Below are 19,732 nucleotides of genomic sequence, written 5' to 3' on the forward strand. Positions count from 1 at the left end.
TAGCACCCCGAGGGTTGCTGGGAAGCACTCACCGAGGGTTGGAAAGAAGACATCCCCAGGGCCTGGTGGAGACAGAGGAGTGGAGGGCTCGGAGAGCAGGTGCCGCCCAGACTCGGACGGCTGCCGCTGAGCCATGTAGGACAGTGGAGGCCTGGCTTTGGCGTCCGGCATGCCGTGGGGGGACGGAGAGATCTCAAAGCCAGGGTTTTCGATTCCTTGCGTGTTGTTGCTAGAAAAGCAGAACTGGCTCGGTCAATGGTACTGCCTGGGTTGGGGCCTTCGCCCTCCTGCCGGTCCCACTTCTCTGCTTCCTTCTCCTCCTATGCCTTCACACCCCAGGCCCCAGCACCCCCTTCCCGGGAGGATCTGGAGTCAGAGAGAGAAGGCCAAGGCCGGCACTGTCCCATCTCCCCTGAGCTGAGGGCATCCGACCCCAGCTCCACCCGATCATTTGGCCATCTGCCCTGGACGCAGGCAGGAAGCCTGGGGTCAGAGACATGTTGAAGACACCAGACTTAAGGATCTGCAACAGGCTCCTCTTTGGTCCGCAAAATTGATGGCATTAGGTTCGAATGTCCCCACAGCTTGTAGTAAGCTGGAGGAAGGAGTTCTCTCCCTCTTCCTGCTTGGGTGCGGGACAACCTCTAAAAAGACACCACACACATAGGCCTGCACCGCCTGCCATCAACTCTGAGATACCGGCAGGATCACTAGCAGGACTTCCCTTGACCTGGAAAATCATCCCTTTTGGACACCTAGGAAAGGTCCCGGGGCCAAGTTCCTGGGTGTGGCTCATTCCTAAAGACACCCTCAATGCTGGGCTCCACGTTAGCTTCCTGCCCAGAGCACCCTGCCACACTCCCCTGGCCGCTCTATGCCCAGCCTGCAGCCCTGCTCAGAGCAGCCTCTGCCACCAACCTCTGCCCTTGTGGCCTGATGGCTTTCTCCTTGGAGTGCCCTGCAGAGAGGGACCACAGCTCCAGGTGTGCTGTCCTCCTTGGGATGTTTCACTGTCCTGCCCCTGACCCCACACCCCCAGGCCAACAGACACTGAGGCCTGAAGGTAGGTGCCTGGCTCATCTGAGCAGCAACGGAGCTCAGCCCACTGGGTGAGGAGTGGCAGGGAGAGCAGCCAACTCGCACAGATGTGTAGGCCTCGGTGGCAGATGGCAGACAGCACAGATGGCTGGGCTTGGTGGCTGTATAGGGACCCTCCTGCAGAGCCCTCCTTCCTGACAGCTGACCCCGGGCACAGAGGACCTGGGAGGCCATGCCCGTGTGCTGAGCCCTGTCACAGTACAGGTTATCAGTGGAGGGAGAGGGAGAAAGGATCCTGGGGAAGAGGAGTCAGTCCAAGGCTAGAAGTCAGCCCCCACTTCTGCATTAACCCCAGCTACGGTCTGAGTGTAGACGCTGCCCTGCAGAGCCACAGGCCCAGGGACAGGCAAGCAGAGAGCGCGCCTGCCAAGCTTGGAGTTGGGGCCGGGGCAGCTGCGGGAAATTTTCTCAGGAAGATTCCACGGGCCTTACCTGTCCATCCGCACCAGTTCCTGGGCACCTGGGGACATACAGACAGAGAAGCTAGTCACCAAGAAGAAGAGGCTTCCCTAGACGACGCCCCCTCCCGTCCCCTGGCAGATGCCCTTCGGGGACGGGAGCAAGCCCAGGCTGGGCCACGGTCAGCCCCTTCTGTTGGCCCGGGAGGCCCCTAGGGCAGCGTTCATCCTGCAGGCAAGGCCTCGGCGAGCCCGGTGCTTTAAGCAGTGGTAACAAACTCGGGCTGCATTTCACAAATATAAAAGACAGTGTTCATCACCAGGACGCCAAGGGCAACCAGTGCTTTCTCCTGTGGCTTGACTGGGTGCTGTGAGACCGTCCAGATTGAAGTATCAACCGAAAGCCTGACTCCTGAAATTGGTCTTTCCTGTTTGGACATTTGCCACCCTCTGGTCTGTCGCCATGAGTTCCTGAGTGGGAGGGCTTGCAAGGTCAGTTCCTAACTGGAGGGTTCCTGGTCCTCTCTGGCCTGTCCTCCACGTTGCCTAGAGGGTGGCTTTAGCAGTGGCACCTCTTAGAGGAACCTTAGGGGCCCAAGACCCCGTTACTTTTCAGCCATTCCGCCACTTTCTGCTGCTCCCCCAAGCTGCTACCAGCCTGCCCCATTCTTGGGATTCCCCACCCCCAAACTGGCCACCAGCCAGATGCAGTGGCCCCAACTTCCCTCTTCCTTGTAGCTCCCCATATGCGTCTCATTTGCAAGAGCTTTACCAGATCACTGTGGGGAGCCATGGTGGGAGGGGCACACACAGAACACACATGGGAAGTTGCACAAAGGTTCCTAAAATCTCTGCTCTCAGAAGGAACCACTGTTTCGGGGGTGGCTCTGCGCATCAGGCTTCGTGCAGGTGCCCAGCGTTCCCTGCGCTCGTCCTCTCCACTCCTTGATGGGGGGATTGCTCGCCCCACTTTAGAGCCAGGGAACCCAACCTCTGACTAAAACTGGATTGGTTTCCACACCCATCAGCCTCTGCAGCAAGCTGCCTGCCTCGGTGCCCCCAACCCTTCCTCTCTTCCTCCCTGAGTGTGGCTCACCTCTGAGCATGCTCTCGGAGCCAGCGCCCTGCCTACCCACAACGGACACACACTCCCTGGCCCCTTCCCCCCTGACCTGCCATCCTGCTGGGGCGCTTAGCCTCTGCCCTGCAGCCTGACTCCCGGCATTTCCCAGTGACTTCTGTTTCCATAATTCCAGCAGCAGCACTTTTCTTGTGAGGCTAGATGAAGAAATGTCCCAAGTCTCCGCTCCCTCTCCATTTCGCACCTGGTTTCTCTCCTGGCATCTCTTGGGTCTAAGACTCTGATCCTACAACTCAATTTTTTTTTTTTTTGGAGTGGGAGGGCAGACTGGCCTCAAAAATACTTGTATTAGAAGATAAATTATTGGCATCTTTTTGTTACTGAATATATTGAATTTGGGGATAAGGAGCTGCAAGCAGCTGCACATCACATAATCAGGGTCCATTTAGAGTTTCAGAGGACATGTGCTGCCCTGGTCACGGCACAGCCCTAGCGGGCCCACTGGACCTCCTGCCCCCTTCTCAGCCCAGTTCTTCAGCCTCCAGTTCATCTGTCCTTTCCTGGGTCTTCCTCAGTTGGAAGCCCTCTAGGACTGATCCACCTCAGTCCCAGCGCCTGGAGTGGGAAATCCTAGGGGCTGACCCCAGGCTCCCCATGTCCTCAGGAAGCCCCCACGGTGTTTAGGCCTGCCCCCTGTCTCATTGACCTTCCTCTAGCCTGGGGCACAGGCACAGCCTTAGACTAACCTCTGGGGACCCCATGCAACAGGCTTTGGGGCAAGAAAAGCAAGAGCAATGGCCACCCCACGCCGATCCTCTGCCCTGAATTTGTTTTCCCATCCCTGTTCTCCGATGGAGGCAGTATAGTGGTCTGAAGTGAGGGGCACAGAAAGCACCTCTTTACTGGGAGCTGAGTGTGTCTCCCTCCTCGTCCCTTCCTCACCTCCATGAAAATACTACACAGATGAGCATGAGCTCATGGCAGCTCCATGGTGATTACTCTCCCTGCCTGAGCCCCTGGGTTCCTCTTTCTGCTCTGAGCCCTTGACCTGCCCCCCACTCCCCCGCCAGCCTCAGGTATCTCTGGAGGTAGGCTATACCGGGTTTCATGAAAGGAGTGTGGATGGCCTGAGAGTAAAGGAAAGGGGATCACAGCCCCAAGTGAGCCACTGTGGGGGCTCCAGGTTGGGCTCCCAGGAATGAGGGGTGTCCAGGTGTTACGGTCTAGCCAAAGGACATCAGGTGTGAGCCAGAAGCCACCTGGTGACAGAGCAGCCCTCTCTCAGCTACCTTATGCAGCTGGCCAGGGAGGAAGAGGCAGGGGAGGTGACGCAAGGGCCAGAGTCAAGGACTCCCACCCTCTTGCACTTAGAGGGTCCCTGGGACTAGCCCAGGCTCATGGGTGGGGTCAGAGGAAGGGCAAGGGGTATTATCACCACAGAGAGGGTGAAACGTGTTTGTGACCGCAACTTGAAGCCTGACTCCACCCCTTAGTCAGTGTGAGGTTCCTCTGGTGAGTTCCTGAACCTCTCCCTGCCTCAGTTTGCTCAGTTGTAAAGTAGGAACAGTTATAAGACCAAGATTTCACATTGTTTCAAGGATTCAGCGGGAGAAGGTATATAACATACTTGGCGTGGTACCCAGCACAGCAGCCTTCCCAGATAGGGGTTAGTGGCGAGGACACTCAACGCTGATGGGTATTTTGATGATATGGTGGGATTATATTCCTGGGAAAGGCATGAGTTGAAAGCTCTGGCTTTGAGTCCCAGCTCTGCCGCTTACTAACCTTCTATCACATTTAGTTATTATTTAACCCTGCTAAGAAGCTCAGGTTTCTCAGCTATAAGCTGAAAGAACTGAACTAAGTTATCTCCGAGATCCCTTCCAGTCCTGATAATCCAAAGTTCATATTTGTCCTAATGGTACTATGCTAGTTACACAACAAGCCTACCCGTACATTTAAGCAGATCCGCAAAGGATCTCCTAGTGGCAGCACTTCTATAAACCAATTTGAACTACTCCAAGTGATTATTTATTCATTCAACTGATATTATTGAGTGCTAAGCCAGGACCGCTTGGGGCTGGTGGGCACTCAGCCCCCTCCACAGTGGCACACCTGGGTTCCCTCCTCTCTCCACCATTGAGCCCAGCTCCTTACAGGGACTATAGCAGCTCCCATCTCTGGAACAGAGAGGAAATGTGCCTGCCTCTTGCCTTTGCTAATCCCAGGGGCTGAGCTGAGGGCTGGGGCAGATCACGCACACCCTCACCCACCCCAGGCAGGCAGGGATACTCACGGCGGTTGGTGGCCACCTGCCTTTGCTTGTAGACGAGGAGTAGGATGAGGGGAAGGCAGAGGATGCCTACGATGCAGGCTCCTGTAGCCAGAGCAGCAGCTGTGATGCCTATAAAGACAGAGAGACAGCCAAGGTGAGACTCCATTCCCTCTGTCTCTCCTGAGGGGAAGCTGGAGCCCAGAGAGGCAAGTTCGAGGCAGCAGGGCAACCAGCTTTACCCAGGCCCCACAGCCAGACCCTCAGTGACCCGCAGAGGCACAGAAGGCCCAGGGGTCCTCTTTCAAAGAAAGCCCCATGTCTCCTCCCCAAGTGGGCCCAGGGCACACAGAAATGAGGCCAGGAGTCTACAGCGGAGGCAGCACCAAGAGAGAGAAGGGTCTTCATCCCAGCCCTCCGGGGACAGCTCACCTGCCCTGGGCTACAGGTTTTTGCCTGAAAAGGGAAAGCAGGTCCTTCACAGACCCTGTGCCATGAAGTTCAAGATCAAAAGGAACCCCGGTGGCAAAAAACCTTTGGAGATACATAGTAGTGATGGTTGCACCACTTGGTGAGCAGAATCAATGCCACACACTTAAAAGGGGTGGAAATGGCAAATCTCATGTTATATATGTTGTGCCACAATAAAAAAAATTCAAAATGAGAAAAAGCCCAACTCATCCCAAGAGACTCCTTAGCTCCAGACACAGCTTCTGGAAGTGATCTCACATATACAAGTCACGGGGCAGGGGAAACGTGAGTGAGAACTAGAAAAAATGTGAATCCTTATCCGATGGCTTAAAATGTTTAACTTTCTCCTCCTCCTCCTCCACTCGGGCCCCCTGCAAAGAGACAATCACCATCCCCACTTTCCTCGCATCTGGCCCAGATTTGTTCTCTGCGTATACAGCATACGGCTGCTTTTCGTGACGATCGCTTTTCCCACTTAGCGTGGCTTGGACATCTCTGCATGGCACAGAGATCTACCTCCTTCTGCCTAGGGCTTTCTCGTGGGGCTCACCCCAGAATTTATTGAGACAGTCCCCTATCGGTGGGCATGCAGATTGCTTCCATATTTCAACATATTTCAAATAACGGAGCAGCGAACTCCTTGTGTGTGCATCTTCGCTCGCTTGGGCAGGTACCTCTGTACATAACCTCCCAGCAGTAAAAGTGCTGAGCCAAAGAGTATGTATATTTTCTTTGAGGCTATTGTCTAATTCCCCTCCATAAAGGTTGTACCGCTTCACCATCTCACCAACAGCATGAGAGGGTTGATTTGTTCCAGCCCATCTGCTGACACCAGGAATTTAGCTGGGAACAGACATGCCCTCAGAACCACAAGCATCGTAAACACGTTTCCTTCCCGATTTGCACTCTTCTTGAAATATGAGCTGGGATACCTTGTCACGGCATCAGCATGGCCCCGGGGAGCTTGGGGAAGGTGGATGGGCTGTAGTCTCTGTTGCCTTTGCACTATTTATCTGGGAATAAAGGCTGTTTTTATCTCATTGTGTTGCTAAACAACCTGATGGTGTAAATAAGCTTTCCGGGGGGGTTGTTCATAACACGGAAGTGAACAAACTATTTACAGGCACTTTAGACATACCCACCAGTACAGGAACAGTTGCTGTGCTAATTATAAAGCAAGTTCGAAGCCACGTAAAAGCAGGCTCCCTGCAGAACTTAGCAAGGCTGCATTTTGACGTGGAAGTGTGAAAGTAGACATGTTCTATAATTCAGATATTTGAGGATTTCTAACTGCCCGTCATAGGACCTTCTTGTGGGCACTGAGAAGGGGGTTGCAAAGTGCTCTATTCTAGTCATCAAAGCAGGTCTCTGGATTGCTACTAAAACTACGTTCAGTGAGGTTACGTGCTCACTCACTGTGACTCCCTGTCCCCCTCTGGGCCTGACTCCTGTCCCCAGGCAGAGATCCCCCTCTCCGACCCCTCTAGGGGATCAGGACTTGGTTTCCTTACAACCTGGGCTGAGTGTTGAGGCCAGGACAAGGAGGCAGGAGTTTGGGGACAGCTTTGTGGGCCCATGTGCCCTAGTAGCTTTGCAGAGCCCAGCCTCACCGCAGCTCCCTACCCCTTCCCGCAAGCATGGCCAGTACCTGGGGAAGAGGGGGTGGATTGCATCCAGAGCCAAACTCATTGGCAAGGTAATCACGCACTGGCAGAGACAGCTGCCAGGCCAGCTCTGAGAATGGTGCCAGGCTTTACACAGCAGGCTGGGATGGGAGGGCCCCCGCCAACTTTCTCAGCAGAGGATCCTTGTCTAGAGCCTGCCAGTACCCTGGAGGTCGGGAGGGAGGGAGGTACAAGAAGGGAGAAGAGCATTTGGTCAGGCTGCCTGGTCCCCCAGAAGGGGGCTTGGTGAAAGCAAACCAAACATCCTTCTGTGTAGGGTATAGGGAGGTGGCTTTGCAGGAGGTAAGCTGCCCAGCCCCCTTCCAGTTGGTGTTCAGTAAAAAAAAAAAAAAAATAGACCCTCAGCAATTTGGGGCTCCTTGGGGACCAACTTCCTCAGCCTCTCTCTGTTGCTGCTGCCTCCCCTGACTTGGGCTTTCAGATGACTTCCTAGGCCAGCCACCCTCTTACTTCCCAAAGGGAATGTTAGAAGACAGGGCTGCAGGTAGAGACATCTAAGCTGCTTGTCTGGAAGCATCATTAGCTGGTCAGGTACCAAGGTGGGCCGTGGAGCACCTGTCTTCAAGCAAGCAGGGACTAAGGTTTTTCCAAAGGTAAGCAGCACTGATGGCAGTAGCCAGCGGCCAGCCCTGAGGCCCACTAGCCACATGGGTCACCAGGCAAATGTTTCTAAACCATTAGAAAACAGGTATGTGTCTACTGTCTGTTGCCATCTACTTGCCATCCTATCATGGCCTACACAGTATGTAACTGGTTTTGTTTTGTTTTTTGTTTTGTTTGCCAACACTTTAAAATTGAGAGTTTATGTAAAATCTGGACTTCTGACTTTGCTTGGAAATGGAGTGGCTCTGGCATCCCCGGGGCCTCTCCAAGCATGCAGCAATTGGAATTGCACTTATAGGCTGGCAGCTAGCTGCTCGCCACAGTCTCCACCCCTCCCTACTGTCTACTCCCAGGTCCCTGATCCAGCCTCTTGGATAATAACACTGGTTGCCTCCCTGTTAGTGGGAAGGAGACATGCTTGCTCCTCTTTCTCCATGGACACATGACCGCCTGAAAATGGAAGTGCTGTCTCAACCCCCCCACACGGCACCCAAAAGCATAGCTGGGTTTCTTTTCAGCTGACACCATGCCACCTTAGTGACAAGACTCCACCACAGCGATAAGTTTCCAGACCTCCAGAACCAAGAGTCTGGAAGGGGACTCCAGAGGTCCCCAAAGCCATCTCCCTGCCCTCAACAGCTAGGATGGAAGTAAACACATCCCTCTGCCCTTGGGGAGCCAGTTCACTGTGGCCAGTAGTTCAGGGAAGCAGGGACCAGAGAGGGAGGCTGCACATCCCTGTAAATTGGAGCATAAGGCGAATGTCAAAAGCTGAGAGCAGAAGTGCCCAGCAGAGGAAGCCTGACCCACTCGTGACACTCAAGTTCAAAGTCACCCTCAGGTTCTTACCGGCCAGACTCCCAGGACTTTCCGGGTGACTTCCATTTCCTTAATTCCAGCAGCTACTTCTCTAGGAGTCTAGATCGAGCAAAATGAACCAAATCTCTGCTCCCTCTCCGTTTTGCACCTGGTTCCTTTGGGGTCCCTACTGGCATCTTCTGTTTCTGTCCCGAGGACTTTTAATTCATACAACTAATTGTCAGAAAATCGGTGTTGACAGAGGGGCGGGCAGCCTGACTCCCAGGGAAGGGTTTGTGACTGAGAATCAGGCACTCTGGCTGAGAGACTGGAAGTAATCCCTGTACTTTGGTTTCCCCATCGGTGAGAGGTGGGCAGTGGCACAGGTGAGCTCTGGGAGCTCCTGGAAGAAGGGGGACTGCAGGGTTGCTCAGAGTGGAAGGAGCAATGGGGAAGTGAGCACTGGCGGGCCCCTCCAGGTGAGGCTCCCTGCCTTCCCCTGTGCTTGCTCGGAGCACACAGTCCACCCTCTCCGGGGAGCTGCTGGTGGAGGAAGTGAGGACAGCAGCAGCTTGGTACCCAGGCAACACATAAGGTCTGTGGTGTGCAGGGACAGGGGCTTGAACCAGGGTTCCTTAGTTCTATGAGGGTCTGGCTCAGACCGAAATGTGTGTTCTAATTTTATTCCTGGCTAAAGCTGTGCGTCGGTTCAAAATATAGTTGGAGTAGAAAGTCACCATGGCCTCTGAGCTGGGCTTTGGCTGGGGCTGTAGTTTGAACTGTTCTCATTCCTGCCTCCACTCTATGCATGTCATCCTGGAGGGCAGGGGGAAAGTCTGCACTTTTGGGTCTCCAGGGCCTGGGCAGGGGCTGGTTACACTAGATGCCCAGTCAATATTGATGGATAGAAGGCTCTGGAAGCCAAGACCTTGTCCTCTCAGAAGAATAGAGCGCCCCTGAGACGTCTCCCCTTTGCCTGCTGCCTCCAAGCTGCTGGGCGTTGTCTCCTGGCCTCTGAGCACCCAGATGTCCCTCAGAGCAGTGCCCCCTTCCTCCACTGGATGCCTCTCTGGGCAAACACCAGGGGCGGACTGCCACCCACCCACTGCCCTGTGCATCCCTCAAGCTGGGAAGAAGGTAAAGTGAGCACACCCCAGTTGTGTGGATTTGAGCAAGTTATGTCACCTCTCTGGGCTTCTGCTTCCATGTATAGAAAGTGAAAACAGTGGTGCCTACTTCAGAGGGTTCTTGTCAGAATCCAAGAGATACCAGTACTTGCAAGGACTTAGCTCGGTGCCTGGCATATAGGAAAAGCTCTAAGAACGGTAGTGCTGTCCCCCTGCCTGAGTCTCTCCGTCCTCTCTCCCCACGTACAGAACGAGGAAGTTTTAAGCAAGTGGGCCTAAGCCAAGGGGACCCCCCACAGCCCTCCAATCTTCCCATGTTGGGGAGCACTGGTGAGCAAGAGCAGCACCCACTGATAACAGCCTGTGGCACTCAGCACCTGTTGGGAGGGGGGCACTTAGCTAAAGGCCACCCCCAAGGAGTCAGAGCAGGAGCCGGCTTCTTCGGGCTTTAAGCCTTGGAAGGGGAGTGGGCTTCTGGGACTGCAGCCCCATGGCTCCAATGACGGGGAAAGCAGAAGGGAGAGGCGATAGCAGAGGAGAAAGGATGGGGGTTCTGTGGGCTTGGGGCGAGGAGGTCTGAGTTCAGAGTGGGGCCTTGGTCCAAGACGGAGGCAGAGGAGAACAGAGAACCCAGAAGGGCCAAAAGGGTGGTCCCTTACTTTCACTCTCCCTGGGTGAAGGTGGGTACGAGATGCACTGGAATGAGGCTTCTTTGTCTGTAGAGGAAAGAGAAGGATCGTTAGGTGGGCATGAGGCCAGGGAGGCTTATCCCAGCCAGCACACGGGTCCACACGGACACGTATTCTCACCCCGTGGCCAGGTATGCCCTGCCCACTCTCACACATGCCCCCCAGGCATGTAGGTATCTGCTGGCACCCACATGTCTACCCAGTGTATTGCCCCTCACGCTCTCATCTGGACACACACACACACACACACACACACGTTCCCCAACAACTGCTCACGGGCTCACACCCCAGGTCTCACAACACGGCCACCATACAGTCAGGAGCAGTACATCCCAGCCTAGGTTTGTGCACTCCCTCTCTCTCACTAGACCGAACCACGTATACCCCCCTCTCCATCACACCCCACTACCCACACAGACCCATACACAGCTCCCCACACAGTGGCCACCCCATCTCAAACACATCCCTGGAGTGACAGCCTCACCCATCTAGCATCACACATGGTCACGGCGTCAGACACACAGCACCGCACACCCAGAGCCACAGTGTCCTCGTCGCTTACCCTTGCAGACAGGTACCCACACCGCACCGAGTCACCGCACCCCCGGGCCGTCCCATACAGGGAGCCCTCACCTGTGTGCACCTGCAGCTCCATGGCACCGTAGACCCTCTGCTCAGAGTGATGGTGTCTAATCTCTACCACCAGGCAGCAGTAGAGGCCGCTGTCCATGGAGGTCAGGTTGCGCATGGTGATGGAGAAGTTGCCATGGTGGTCAGAGACCGACTCCAGCCCATAGCGCTGGGCCAGATCCTGGCTGGTGTTGGCCTGGTGGCCACTGTGGTGCAGGTGAAGGTCCTGGAATGTGAGGTTGCGGATAGGCCGGCGCTCCGAGCAGACCTGCACTTCGCCCCGCGAGCTGCGGTACCACGTCTTGTAGTAGGTCACATCGTGCCCTTTGGCCATGGGGCCCATGATCTTGCAGGTGAGGGTGACGTTTTGTCCCTCAGAACACACATACAAGGAATACGGTGTGGCGACCTTGAAAGCTGCTACCAGACCTATTCAGAGAGATGAGACTGTCACCTGCCTGAGCCAGACCCACTCCCAGTTCCTCCAAAGTGAGGAAGAACGTTGGTCTGGGGCTCCAAAGATGTGGGTTCCCCAGCCACAGGCCCCAGGCTAGTCAGCTGACCTCCCCAAGGCCTCAGCTTCATCATCAGCTCCTGAACCTGCCTCGGTCCCAGGCTGTGTGGGAGGAGGAGCTTCTCCAGGCGAGGGACGCCCCTGACCCCAGGGAAGCTGGATGAGGCATAGGGAAGACTGTGGGCAGGCAGGCAGATGAGGCCCGGCCAGTGGGTCTATCTCCCCACACCACCCCTGCAGGCCCTGTGGCTCTACCCACAACTGGCCCCTGGCACTTCCAGCCTCCATGCCCTGTGCTGTCCAATGGGAAGCAGAACGAGCAGCACAAAGGCTATTTGAGAAGGCAGCCCTTTGCCCTTGACCACCATTCTGGGGCCATTAGCACTTTTGACTCCTCCCACTCGTAGGGCTGGCCATGCCTTCCCACCTCCTCATCACGGAGCACCCCTGTGTGCAAGGCCTGTGCCAGGTGCTACATCTCACCTGGATGCTGAGCTTATGGCCTAGCCGGATAGACAAAGCATGCGTTCCTGACCAAGTCACCCCACAGGCTAGTGGGCAGACTGGTGCCAGCCTTCAGGGCACTTGGAGGAGGGAAGACATAGCCATCCTGGGGATGGTCAGGAGACTTCTTGAAGCAGCAAGTGTCTTTGGGGTTGATGGACAGGTAAGACTTCAGCAAGTAAAGGGGGTACCCTGGGTTGAGGAAGCAGGTAAACCCAAGATGTCTCAGGGAAGGACCAGGAAACATCATCAAAGCTCACTTCATCCATGTACCTGCTGCCACCCAGTCTTCTTAGAAATATCTCCTAGTTCTTTTTGTTTTCAGTTGGCAAACAAAGCCATCCCTTGGTCCTCTTTACCCTGCCCCAACGCCCTAGTATTTAACCATGTTGACCCCTCAAAGCACTGGCCCTTAAAAGCAGAATGCTGGGGCCGGAGTCCCGGCTCCCATCTAGCCCCGAGAGCACCCCCTTCCTCACATGTACAATGAGGAAAATATTCACACTACGCATAGTTGCAAGAGGACAGAACGAGGGAAAGCTGAGAACAGAAAATGTGAGTTCTAATGCCCTCTACAGACATAAGGAGGAAAACTATGATTAGTATACATTAGTGGTATTTGAGTTTTCATTGGCATTTCAGGGGCTGTCGTAAGTCAGACAGGGAAGGGGAGTTTGGAAATGTGAATAGAATCCCAACCGACATGTGTCTTCTGTTGCCTCTGCCTGAATCAAGATAAGGCCACTTCCTCCTGCAGACACCCCCTTCCTGCCTTTAGAGCCTGGGACCCACCAGCAGAGGGGAAAGCTTTGCTCAGTCTGGAGGAAGGCAGCCTGGTGTAGCTTTGGAACCGGACCAGCCTGCTCTGGAGTCCAATACCTGGGAGTCAGACTCTGAGCCTCAGAGTCCTCACTGTCGAACAGAAGTGGAAACATCTACCTGCCAGAGCTGAGGCCAGGATTACAAATAATTTACTTGAAGGGCTCTGAAAGTGCTTTGCTAGTGGTTGGTGCTTGCTACACAGAAGCTAGACAGCTCTGTCGCTCATTCCGGCAAGTCAAGAAACATTTCCCAGGAGTGAAAATAGTTCTGCAGAATAGAATGGAGAAGGCGGCTTCAAATTCTTTCCCACTAAAGGTGCGAATGACCCACAACAGCTTGCAATCCAGTCTTGGAGCGCCTGCGTATGCAAAGCAGAGTGTGGGGGCTTAGCAAAGCATGGCCCCAAAGAAAATGTCTGCAAGACCCCTAGAAAGGAAGGAAGACACACAGGAACCCCAGATCCTTCCATTCGCTCCACCCCCATGTAAGAGGGAGCTGTGTCTGGAAGCCCCAGATCTATGGAAGACCTTTGCCAAGGTGAGAGGAGATTTCAGAACTTCCTGGCAAGATGCTGGTCTCCTTTTCAGGCAGAAGAGTGGAGGCCCAGAAGGGGAAAGTGATTTTCCTAAAGTGCCACAGAGGGTATGGACTCAGAACCTGGGGGAGCATGGGCGGCTTCAGGTAAAGCTAGATCTAATTAGAACTAGAAGGAGGAAGAGCACGCGTCCTGTGCTATGCTAAGTCCTTTATGGGCATGTCTAACAACCCCATAAGGTGTTGTGTTTTTTTGGTTTTTTTTTTGGTTTTTTTTTTCCTTTTTACTGAGGAAAAAACACGAGGCCTGGAGATGTTGAATAATTCACTGAAGATCACAGTGACTTGGACTCTCCCTCATGGGCCAGTAGGGCGGCTGTGGCCACAGAACTTCTACATGTGCCAGTAAATGGAGGTGGGGTGTAGCTAGGGAAAGGCCCCTCCCAGCCACTCCCAGGAAGAAAACCCACCCAAAGGGCAGACCAAGGGCTTGTCTGCCCTGAGCTCCCCCCTTCCCTCAGCAGGCCCCAGCAGGCAGCAGCTCCCACCAGCACCTCTCCCAACTGGCACCTTATCTTCCCTGTTCCCAACCCCACATCCACCCAGAGAACCCAAGGCTGGGAACCACATCCAGCTCAAGCAGCATTTGCAGAGATCCCACACACCCCTCGGGGGCTGGGCCGATGTCTGAGGTAGCTGCAAGGGGGGCAGGCGGAGTAGTGGTGGAGGCAGAAGCAGGAAGTGGAACATGGAGCTGAGCCAGGTTGGGGTGGGGGCTGCCCAGTGGACAGAGGTGTAAGTGGGGTGAGGCTGAGATGTGGGCAAGCTGGGGCATAGCTTGGGTGGGTGGAGCAGGGTGGGAGCAAGCAGCAGAGCCTCCAGTGGGGCCCCAGCACCGGGGCTGCCGGCAGAGCTTGCGGGGCCCCAGCCCTTAAGGTCCAAGCCTTGGTGTCAGTGAGCCCAGAATTGCCTGGAAGCCCCGGGGAGAGGTTTTCAACCCTAGATGCAATGTCCTTGAAAACCCACAATGGGACATAGAATCGGGGTAGAGAGTAAGGGGAGGGGGACATGAGGAGGGGTGCATTGCACAATCCCCAATACCCTACACACCCTAGAGGACTTCTTCCCTTTTTACAGAAAAGAGAAGCTTGCAGTGGGATTCAGGTTTGGGGGATGGGGGACAGCATTCAATTTTAGCAAAAGGGCCAGATAGCAGTGGACCAAGTGTTCTCAGGATCTTGTCCCGGCACGGGGGTTCAGGGGCAGGGGGGTGGGGGTGGGAACATCCCTTTTGTTGTGTCTAAGACTCAAGCCAGGTCAAAGCCCAGGACAGCCTGTCTTCGGGAGGATATACGAAGGCGCAGAGTTGGGGAGAATAATGCACACACCCTGTGCCACCCACGACTGCGCATGTGTTATCGGGGATATACATATAGCACAGCTGGATTTATAATTATTTGGCGGGAGGATGTTGCTTATTGTCAGGAGCAGATCCTTTCGGACACCTGGGTCATTGTCAGAGACTGGGGAGAGTGGGTGGGGAGGAAAGCCCTCGGCTCCAGGGCGGCCGAGAGCATGTGAGACAGGAAAATGACCCTGGCCTGGCCCTGAGCCTGTGCCCAGCCGGGACCCATCCAGTCATTGTGCTGCTCTTGGGCTAAGGAGGCAGAAGCACCCGGAGGAAGATTGCTTTGAACAAGGGAAATTCCAGGTCTCAGGATTAAAACACTTGGTCTGACAGATCCCTGGGCCCTAGTCCCCACTTAGCCATGTCCTTGCTGTGTGACCTTGGGCAGGTCCCATCCTTCTCTGTGCCTCCCTCCCTTCATCTCAAGAGACTCCCCATGTTCCTAGGCCTTTCTAGCTCTGAAAGCCTGTTGCTGTATTTCCTTAAGGTAGAGGAAAGGGCAAGAATGAACCACTTCTTATTTATGTGTCAGGACTTGCTTAGCACTTTATAATCCTCACAGCTAACACCCCTGATGTAGGGATCATCATCCTCATTTTAAAGATGAGGAAACAGACTCAGAGAAGTCAGGTGACTTACCCAAGACCACCCAACCCTACTTGGCTAAGCTGAAACCCACACCCTGGACACACCAGCCCTGCAGGAAGGAAGAGTGTCCCCACTAACTCCTGCAGCAGGTGGGGCCGACACCCTCATCCTCCAGCAGCTTGGACAGTGAACTGACCCCCTCCTGACAGCACCTTCTAGGCAGTCATCCTCGCCCAGCCTCAGACCTCAACTGAAAACACCATTCCTTCATGTCACAGATATTTAACTGAGGTCCCACCATGAGCCAGGCCCAGGGCAGAGAGCCATGGGGGTGCAGAGTTCCCTAAGGGATGGCCGCTCAGACTCTAGTCCCGCTCCTGCCACCTTCTAGCTGTGGGATCCTCAGCCAAAGGTGGGGCTCAGCCCCTTGTAGAAGCTTCTGTTCCGGCACAGGGGAGACGAGCTCTTGATGGGCTCCTTCTCGGGATACTAGTTTTCATGACTTCACCTCTTTCCACCCGACAGGCAGCTCATGAAACCCTGTGGGTGTGCACGGGATGGGTGTGTGTGGGTGTGGAGAGGCCTGTGTATTTTCCCTGCCAGGGCATGAGTTTAAGCCCACAGTTGCCAAGGCAACGCCCCAGCCTTTGGAGGTGGGTCCCCAGCTTGATTAGTCAGGCCTGAGGCCCCACCCAAACAGCTGAACTCTGTCCAGCTGCTGCTAGGGGTTGGAAGTAAACAGCCTCTGATCTTCTGCTGTTGCTGTTGTTCGGCTAGATGCAAAAGGCCAGGTCCTCGTCCTCGGGAGGCACACCCAACAGACATGGAACTGGTGTCCAGCTCCCTGCCGGGCCCTGGCCCCCAGGACAGTCCGCGGAGGGTACAGGGAAGGGCTCGGTCCTGTCTTTATCAAGCTGCAGAGCACAGAGGGAAACAGAGGCAAGGACCAACCAGGAAGTGCCCCCGGTGCGAGGGGCTGGGCCGGCAGGTCAGCCCCTGGGGTCTGGGGCCAGCAAGGACAAAGGGCATCTCAGATGTGTTTATTGATACCTGCCCCCGCAGGAAGTGTCCATTCACATCAGACCAGGGAGTCTGGGAAGGGGAAGCCAGGCTCTATTGGAGGAAGCAGCACTTCCAGCACCTTGGGAAGGCATCCGTGCATCCGGGGCTGGAGGCCGTGGGCCGGCGCGCCTCCCTGGAGAGGGCCCGGGCAGCTGGCCAGACGCCCTGCCAATGGACGCTCCTCTGGACGACTCCTTCCCAGCCTCCCCAGGCCCTCCCCGAGGATGACTGCTTGCAGCCGGGAACACTAGCTCTAGCCAGCTTCCCTCCAGGGTCAGTACTGGGAGGACTTCCTAAGGTCCACGTTCCAGTCTTCTGTGCCCTGTCTTCAACGCAGGCTGCCCGTGGTGGCTGACACTCACGCGAGAGGTAGCCTGGGACCGACTGGAGGGCGCATGGCCTTCCTGCGGATGGACAGATGGCCGGGCCAGTGAAGGCCCAGCTTGCTATAAGCTCTCTCTCTCCCTCTCCCCCTCCGTCCCCCGTGGTTACTGGGATAGCTAGTTGGTCCCAACGGAAGAGAGGCCCCAGCTGGAGCTACTGTATTTACTTGGACAGTGTATTTATTTGAGGAAGGCAACAGGCTGGGAGGATCGGGGGCTGGAAGAAGCCCAGAGAGGCCCTCTGACCCTGCCCTGACCTCTTAGGCTGGGGACTACTGCTCTCTTTCTTTTCCTCTGGGAGAGCTGACCCGTCCCCTGCCACCAGCTACCACTCCGCACAGTGGTGAATTTGCTTCTGCAGTGATGGGGGGAGGAGCTGATGGTGACTGAAGCAGAGATGGTTTTACTTTTAGTTTTATGTCATTAAATGGCATCGAATCACATAGAAGGTTATCCTCCCCCCGGTTTGGTTTGTTTTGTTTTTAACAAGGGCCGGCAGGTTTCAGGCTCAGAGCCTTCCCCAGGCTATAGTTTCTAGCTAGAATTTAATATCCTTATTTGGTTTTCTTATTGTGTTCTTGTATGATTTTGTTCTATTTATGGCAATAATACTGGCTTTCCACTGGTGGCAGTGATAGAAAGTTTCCTTTTAAAAAATCTATTTACTTAAGTAAAAGAATGAGTTGATTGGAGGGAAAAACTAAGTACATAGGATAGATAGATGCTTCAGAAATCCCAAAGGTGGGATACCCGGGTGGCTCAGCGGTTGAGCACCTGCCTTCGGCTCAGGGCGTGATCCCGGAGTTTCAGGATCGAGTCCCACATTGGGCTCCTGTATGGAGACTGCTTCTCCTCCCTTTGCCTATGTCTCTGCTTCTCTCTGTGTCTCTTTAAATAAATAAATCTAAAAAAAAAAAAAAGAAAAGAAATCCCAAAGGTAATGAGTAGGAGGCTAAAGCTCAAGAAGTACTCTCCTGGGACTCCCCTTCAGAAGGGGGGCAGCCTCACTGAAACCATGTCACCCAGCCTCCCTGTGGCTCAGAGGGTGCATTCGCGGTCCCACAGGGAGCGAACAACAGAGGCAGGACTTGACCCCCCAGGACCCCACAGGAAATAGCATCCTATGTGGAACATTTAAAGGATGAGGTCTGCTTGGGCAGAAGCACAGAAAGGTCATTACTGAATGATGGATGGGTGCGGCAGCCCCAAACTGGGGACCTCATCCGCTTGCTGGGAGTGAGCAACCAGAACAAATAGGCTAAACATAAAGATCAATTGCGGGGATCCCTGGGTGGCGCAGCGGTTTAGCGCCTGCATTTGGCCCAGGGCGCGATCCTGGAGACCCGGGATCGAATCCCACGTCGGGCTCCCGGTGCATAGAGCCTGCTTCTCCATCCGCCTATGTCTCTCCCTCTCTCTCTCTCTCTCTATCTGTGACTATCATAAATAAAAAAAAAATAAAAAAAAAAAGATCAATTGCGGGAAAGACCCCAGTTTGACCACCAAACCCCAAGCTGACCTGGTGGCCTTGAAAGTGCAAAAAGCCCCCATCTCTGGGGACCTTGAAGAGAATCTGCAGATGCCTCCATGGACGTTTCACACTCCCAAGTGCCTGTAGGTGCCTACAGGTAGCTGGACCTGTGCATCCTCTGGGAATATTCGAGTCCATGCCCTGAGCTCTCCACCGGGCTCTGCAGGCAGCAAGGAACTTAGATGGAGGGCCAATGGCATGTGGCCTCAGAAAGCCAAGAGCGAGCTCAGACACCAGGCACAGTGCTGAGGTTGCACACTGACTCTTCACAGCAGGCCCCTGAAGGAGGGGCCGTCATCATCCCATTTTAGAGATGAAGGCACTTGCACAGAGATGCTGAGTAACTTGCTCAAAGTCACAGCCTGTAAATGGCCATCTTGGAATTGGAACCTAGATGGAACTGACTCCCCAGACCAGATGGTTAAGTGACTGGACTGTATGGGAAGCATACAAGGCACTCAACACCAGGTCCCTTGCTCCGCCATTCCCATACAGAGTGCCATCAGCAAGGCCTGGGGCCTGCCGGTGCTGCTGCTAAGGGGACGCACGGGTCCAGCAGAAAGTGCACTGCCAATCCCAGGTTCACCCTGCCCAGGGAAAGCCAGATTGCCCCTGGGTGAGTAGTCGACCTAAAACTGGGGACCTCAAGCTCAGTATGTGGGGCTTTGTCAGTGCTGGTCAAAGAGGTCACTGCCTATAGGCCAGATGGGCACCGAGGAGTCCTTCCTTCTTTCCCTTGATCTGCTGGGGCCCAAGGTCCATATGTGTATGCATATAGGGAGATGGCCTCTTGCAGCTTCCCAGCACTGTCCCTCCCACCTGAGCCACCTTCTCCCAGGGAGATCAGGCCCCGGCAGGTGATCTTTGGCCTGCTTGGGTGGTGGTGGGGGACAGGGGGACAGGAACGACCAGCCCCACTGGGGATCCCTGGCATTGGGTAGATGCCCCCTCATGCCCATGGGCTGGCCTCTGGGGCCACCCCAAAGGTTCTAGACAGAAGATAGTAGATTTCCTAAGAGCTGACCTTTGCTGCATCATAGGCTTGCACCACTGGGTTACTCAACAAAGCCCCGCAGTCTTGTTTACCATGAAGGGGAAGATAGGGTCTCCCCTCCTTAACCTCACTGCACCTCCATATGCTAGTCCCAGAATCTGGGCCTCCTGGGTCAGCCTATAAGGACATGTTGAGGCCAGGAACTCCCTCAGGTCCTAGGAGTGCCTTTTGGGAAGGAAGAGTGTTCCACCCTTGGGGTCTATGGGCCTTGGCTCTGGAGGTGCTTCCCTCTACCCGTCTCCCCCTGAGTCAGGCCCAGGAAAGGGGCACCTTCAGCAGAGCTTAGAAGACAGGCCTACATACCCACCTCCACCTCACCTTCCCAGACATGAAGGCTTTGACCTTGAGCAGTCCTGCCCAAGGCAGCCCAGCACCTCAGGAGGCCAGCAAGTAGGTCTTTCCGACCCACAGTCCCACCTGATGGTGCCTGCGACCAGGCCCCCCGTCCGTTAGCCACTTGTTACACACTGTCCTGGGCAG

At 54.9% G+C, this 19,732-nt stretch overlaps 2 protein-coding genes across 4 annotated transcripts in view; one reads left to right on the forward strand and one right to left on the reverse strand.

Annotated features, from left to right (window-relative positions):
- Positions 1-19,732, forward strand: part of CDH23 (cadherin related 23) — a 364,939-nt gene that overhangs the window by 299,820 nt on the left and 45,387 nt on the right. The window lies entirely within an intron of this gene.
- Positions 1-19,732, reverse strand: part of VSIR (V-set immunoregulatory receptor) — a 31,224-nt gene that overhangs the window by 7,812 nt on the left and 3,680 nt on the right. For both annotated transcript variants that reach the window (XM_077894891.1, XM_077894890.1), the window contains exons 2-6: positions 10,856-11,281; positions 10,193-10,249; positions 4,874-4,981; positions 1,531-1,558; positions 33-229 (exon numbers count right to left, since the gene is read on the reverse strand). In XM_077894891.1, coding sequence (XP_077751017.1) covers positions 33-229; positions 1,531-1,558; positions 4,874-4,981; positions 10,193-10,249; positions 10,856-11,281 — 816 coding nt within the window. The remainder of the gene's footprint in view (positions 1-32; positions 230-1,530; positions 1,559-4,873; positions 4,982-10,192; positions 10,250-10,855; positions 11,282-19,732) is intronic.

The sequence above is a fragment of the Canis aureus genome, chromosome 4 (assembly GCF_053574225.1).
Source record: "Canis aureus isolate CA01 chromosome 4, VMU_Caureus_v.1.0, whole genome shotgun sequence".
Lineage (NCBI taxonomy): Eukaryota > Metazoa > Chordata > Mammalia > Carnivora > Canidae > Canis > Canis aureus.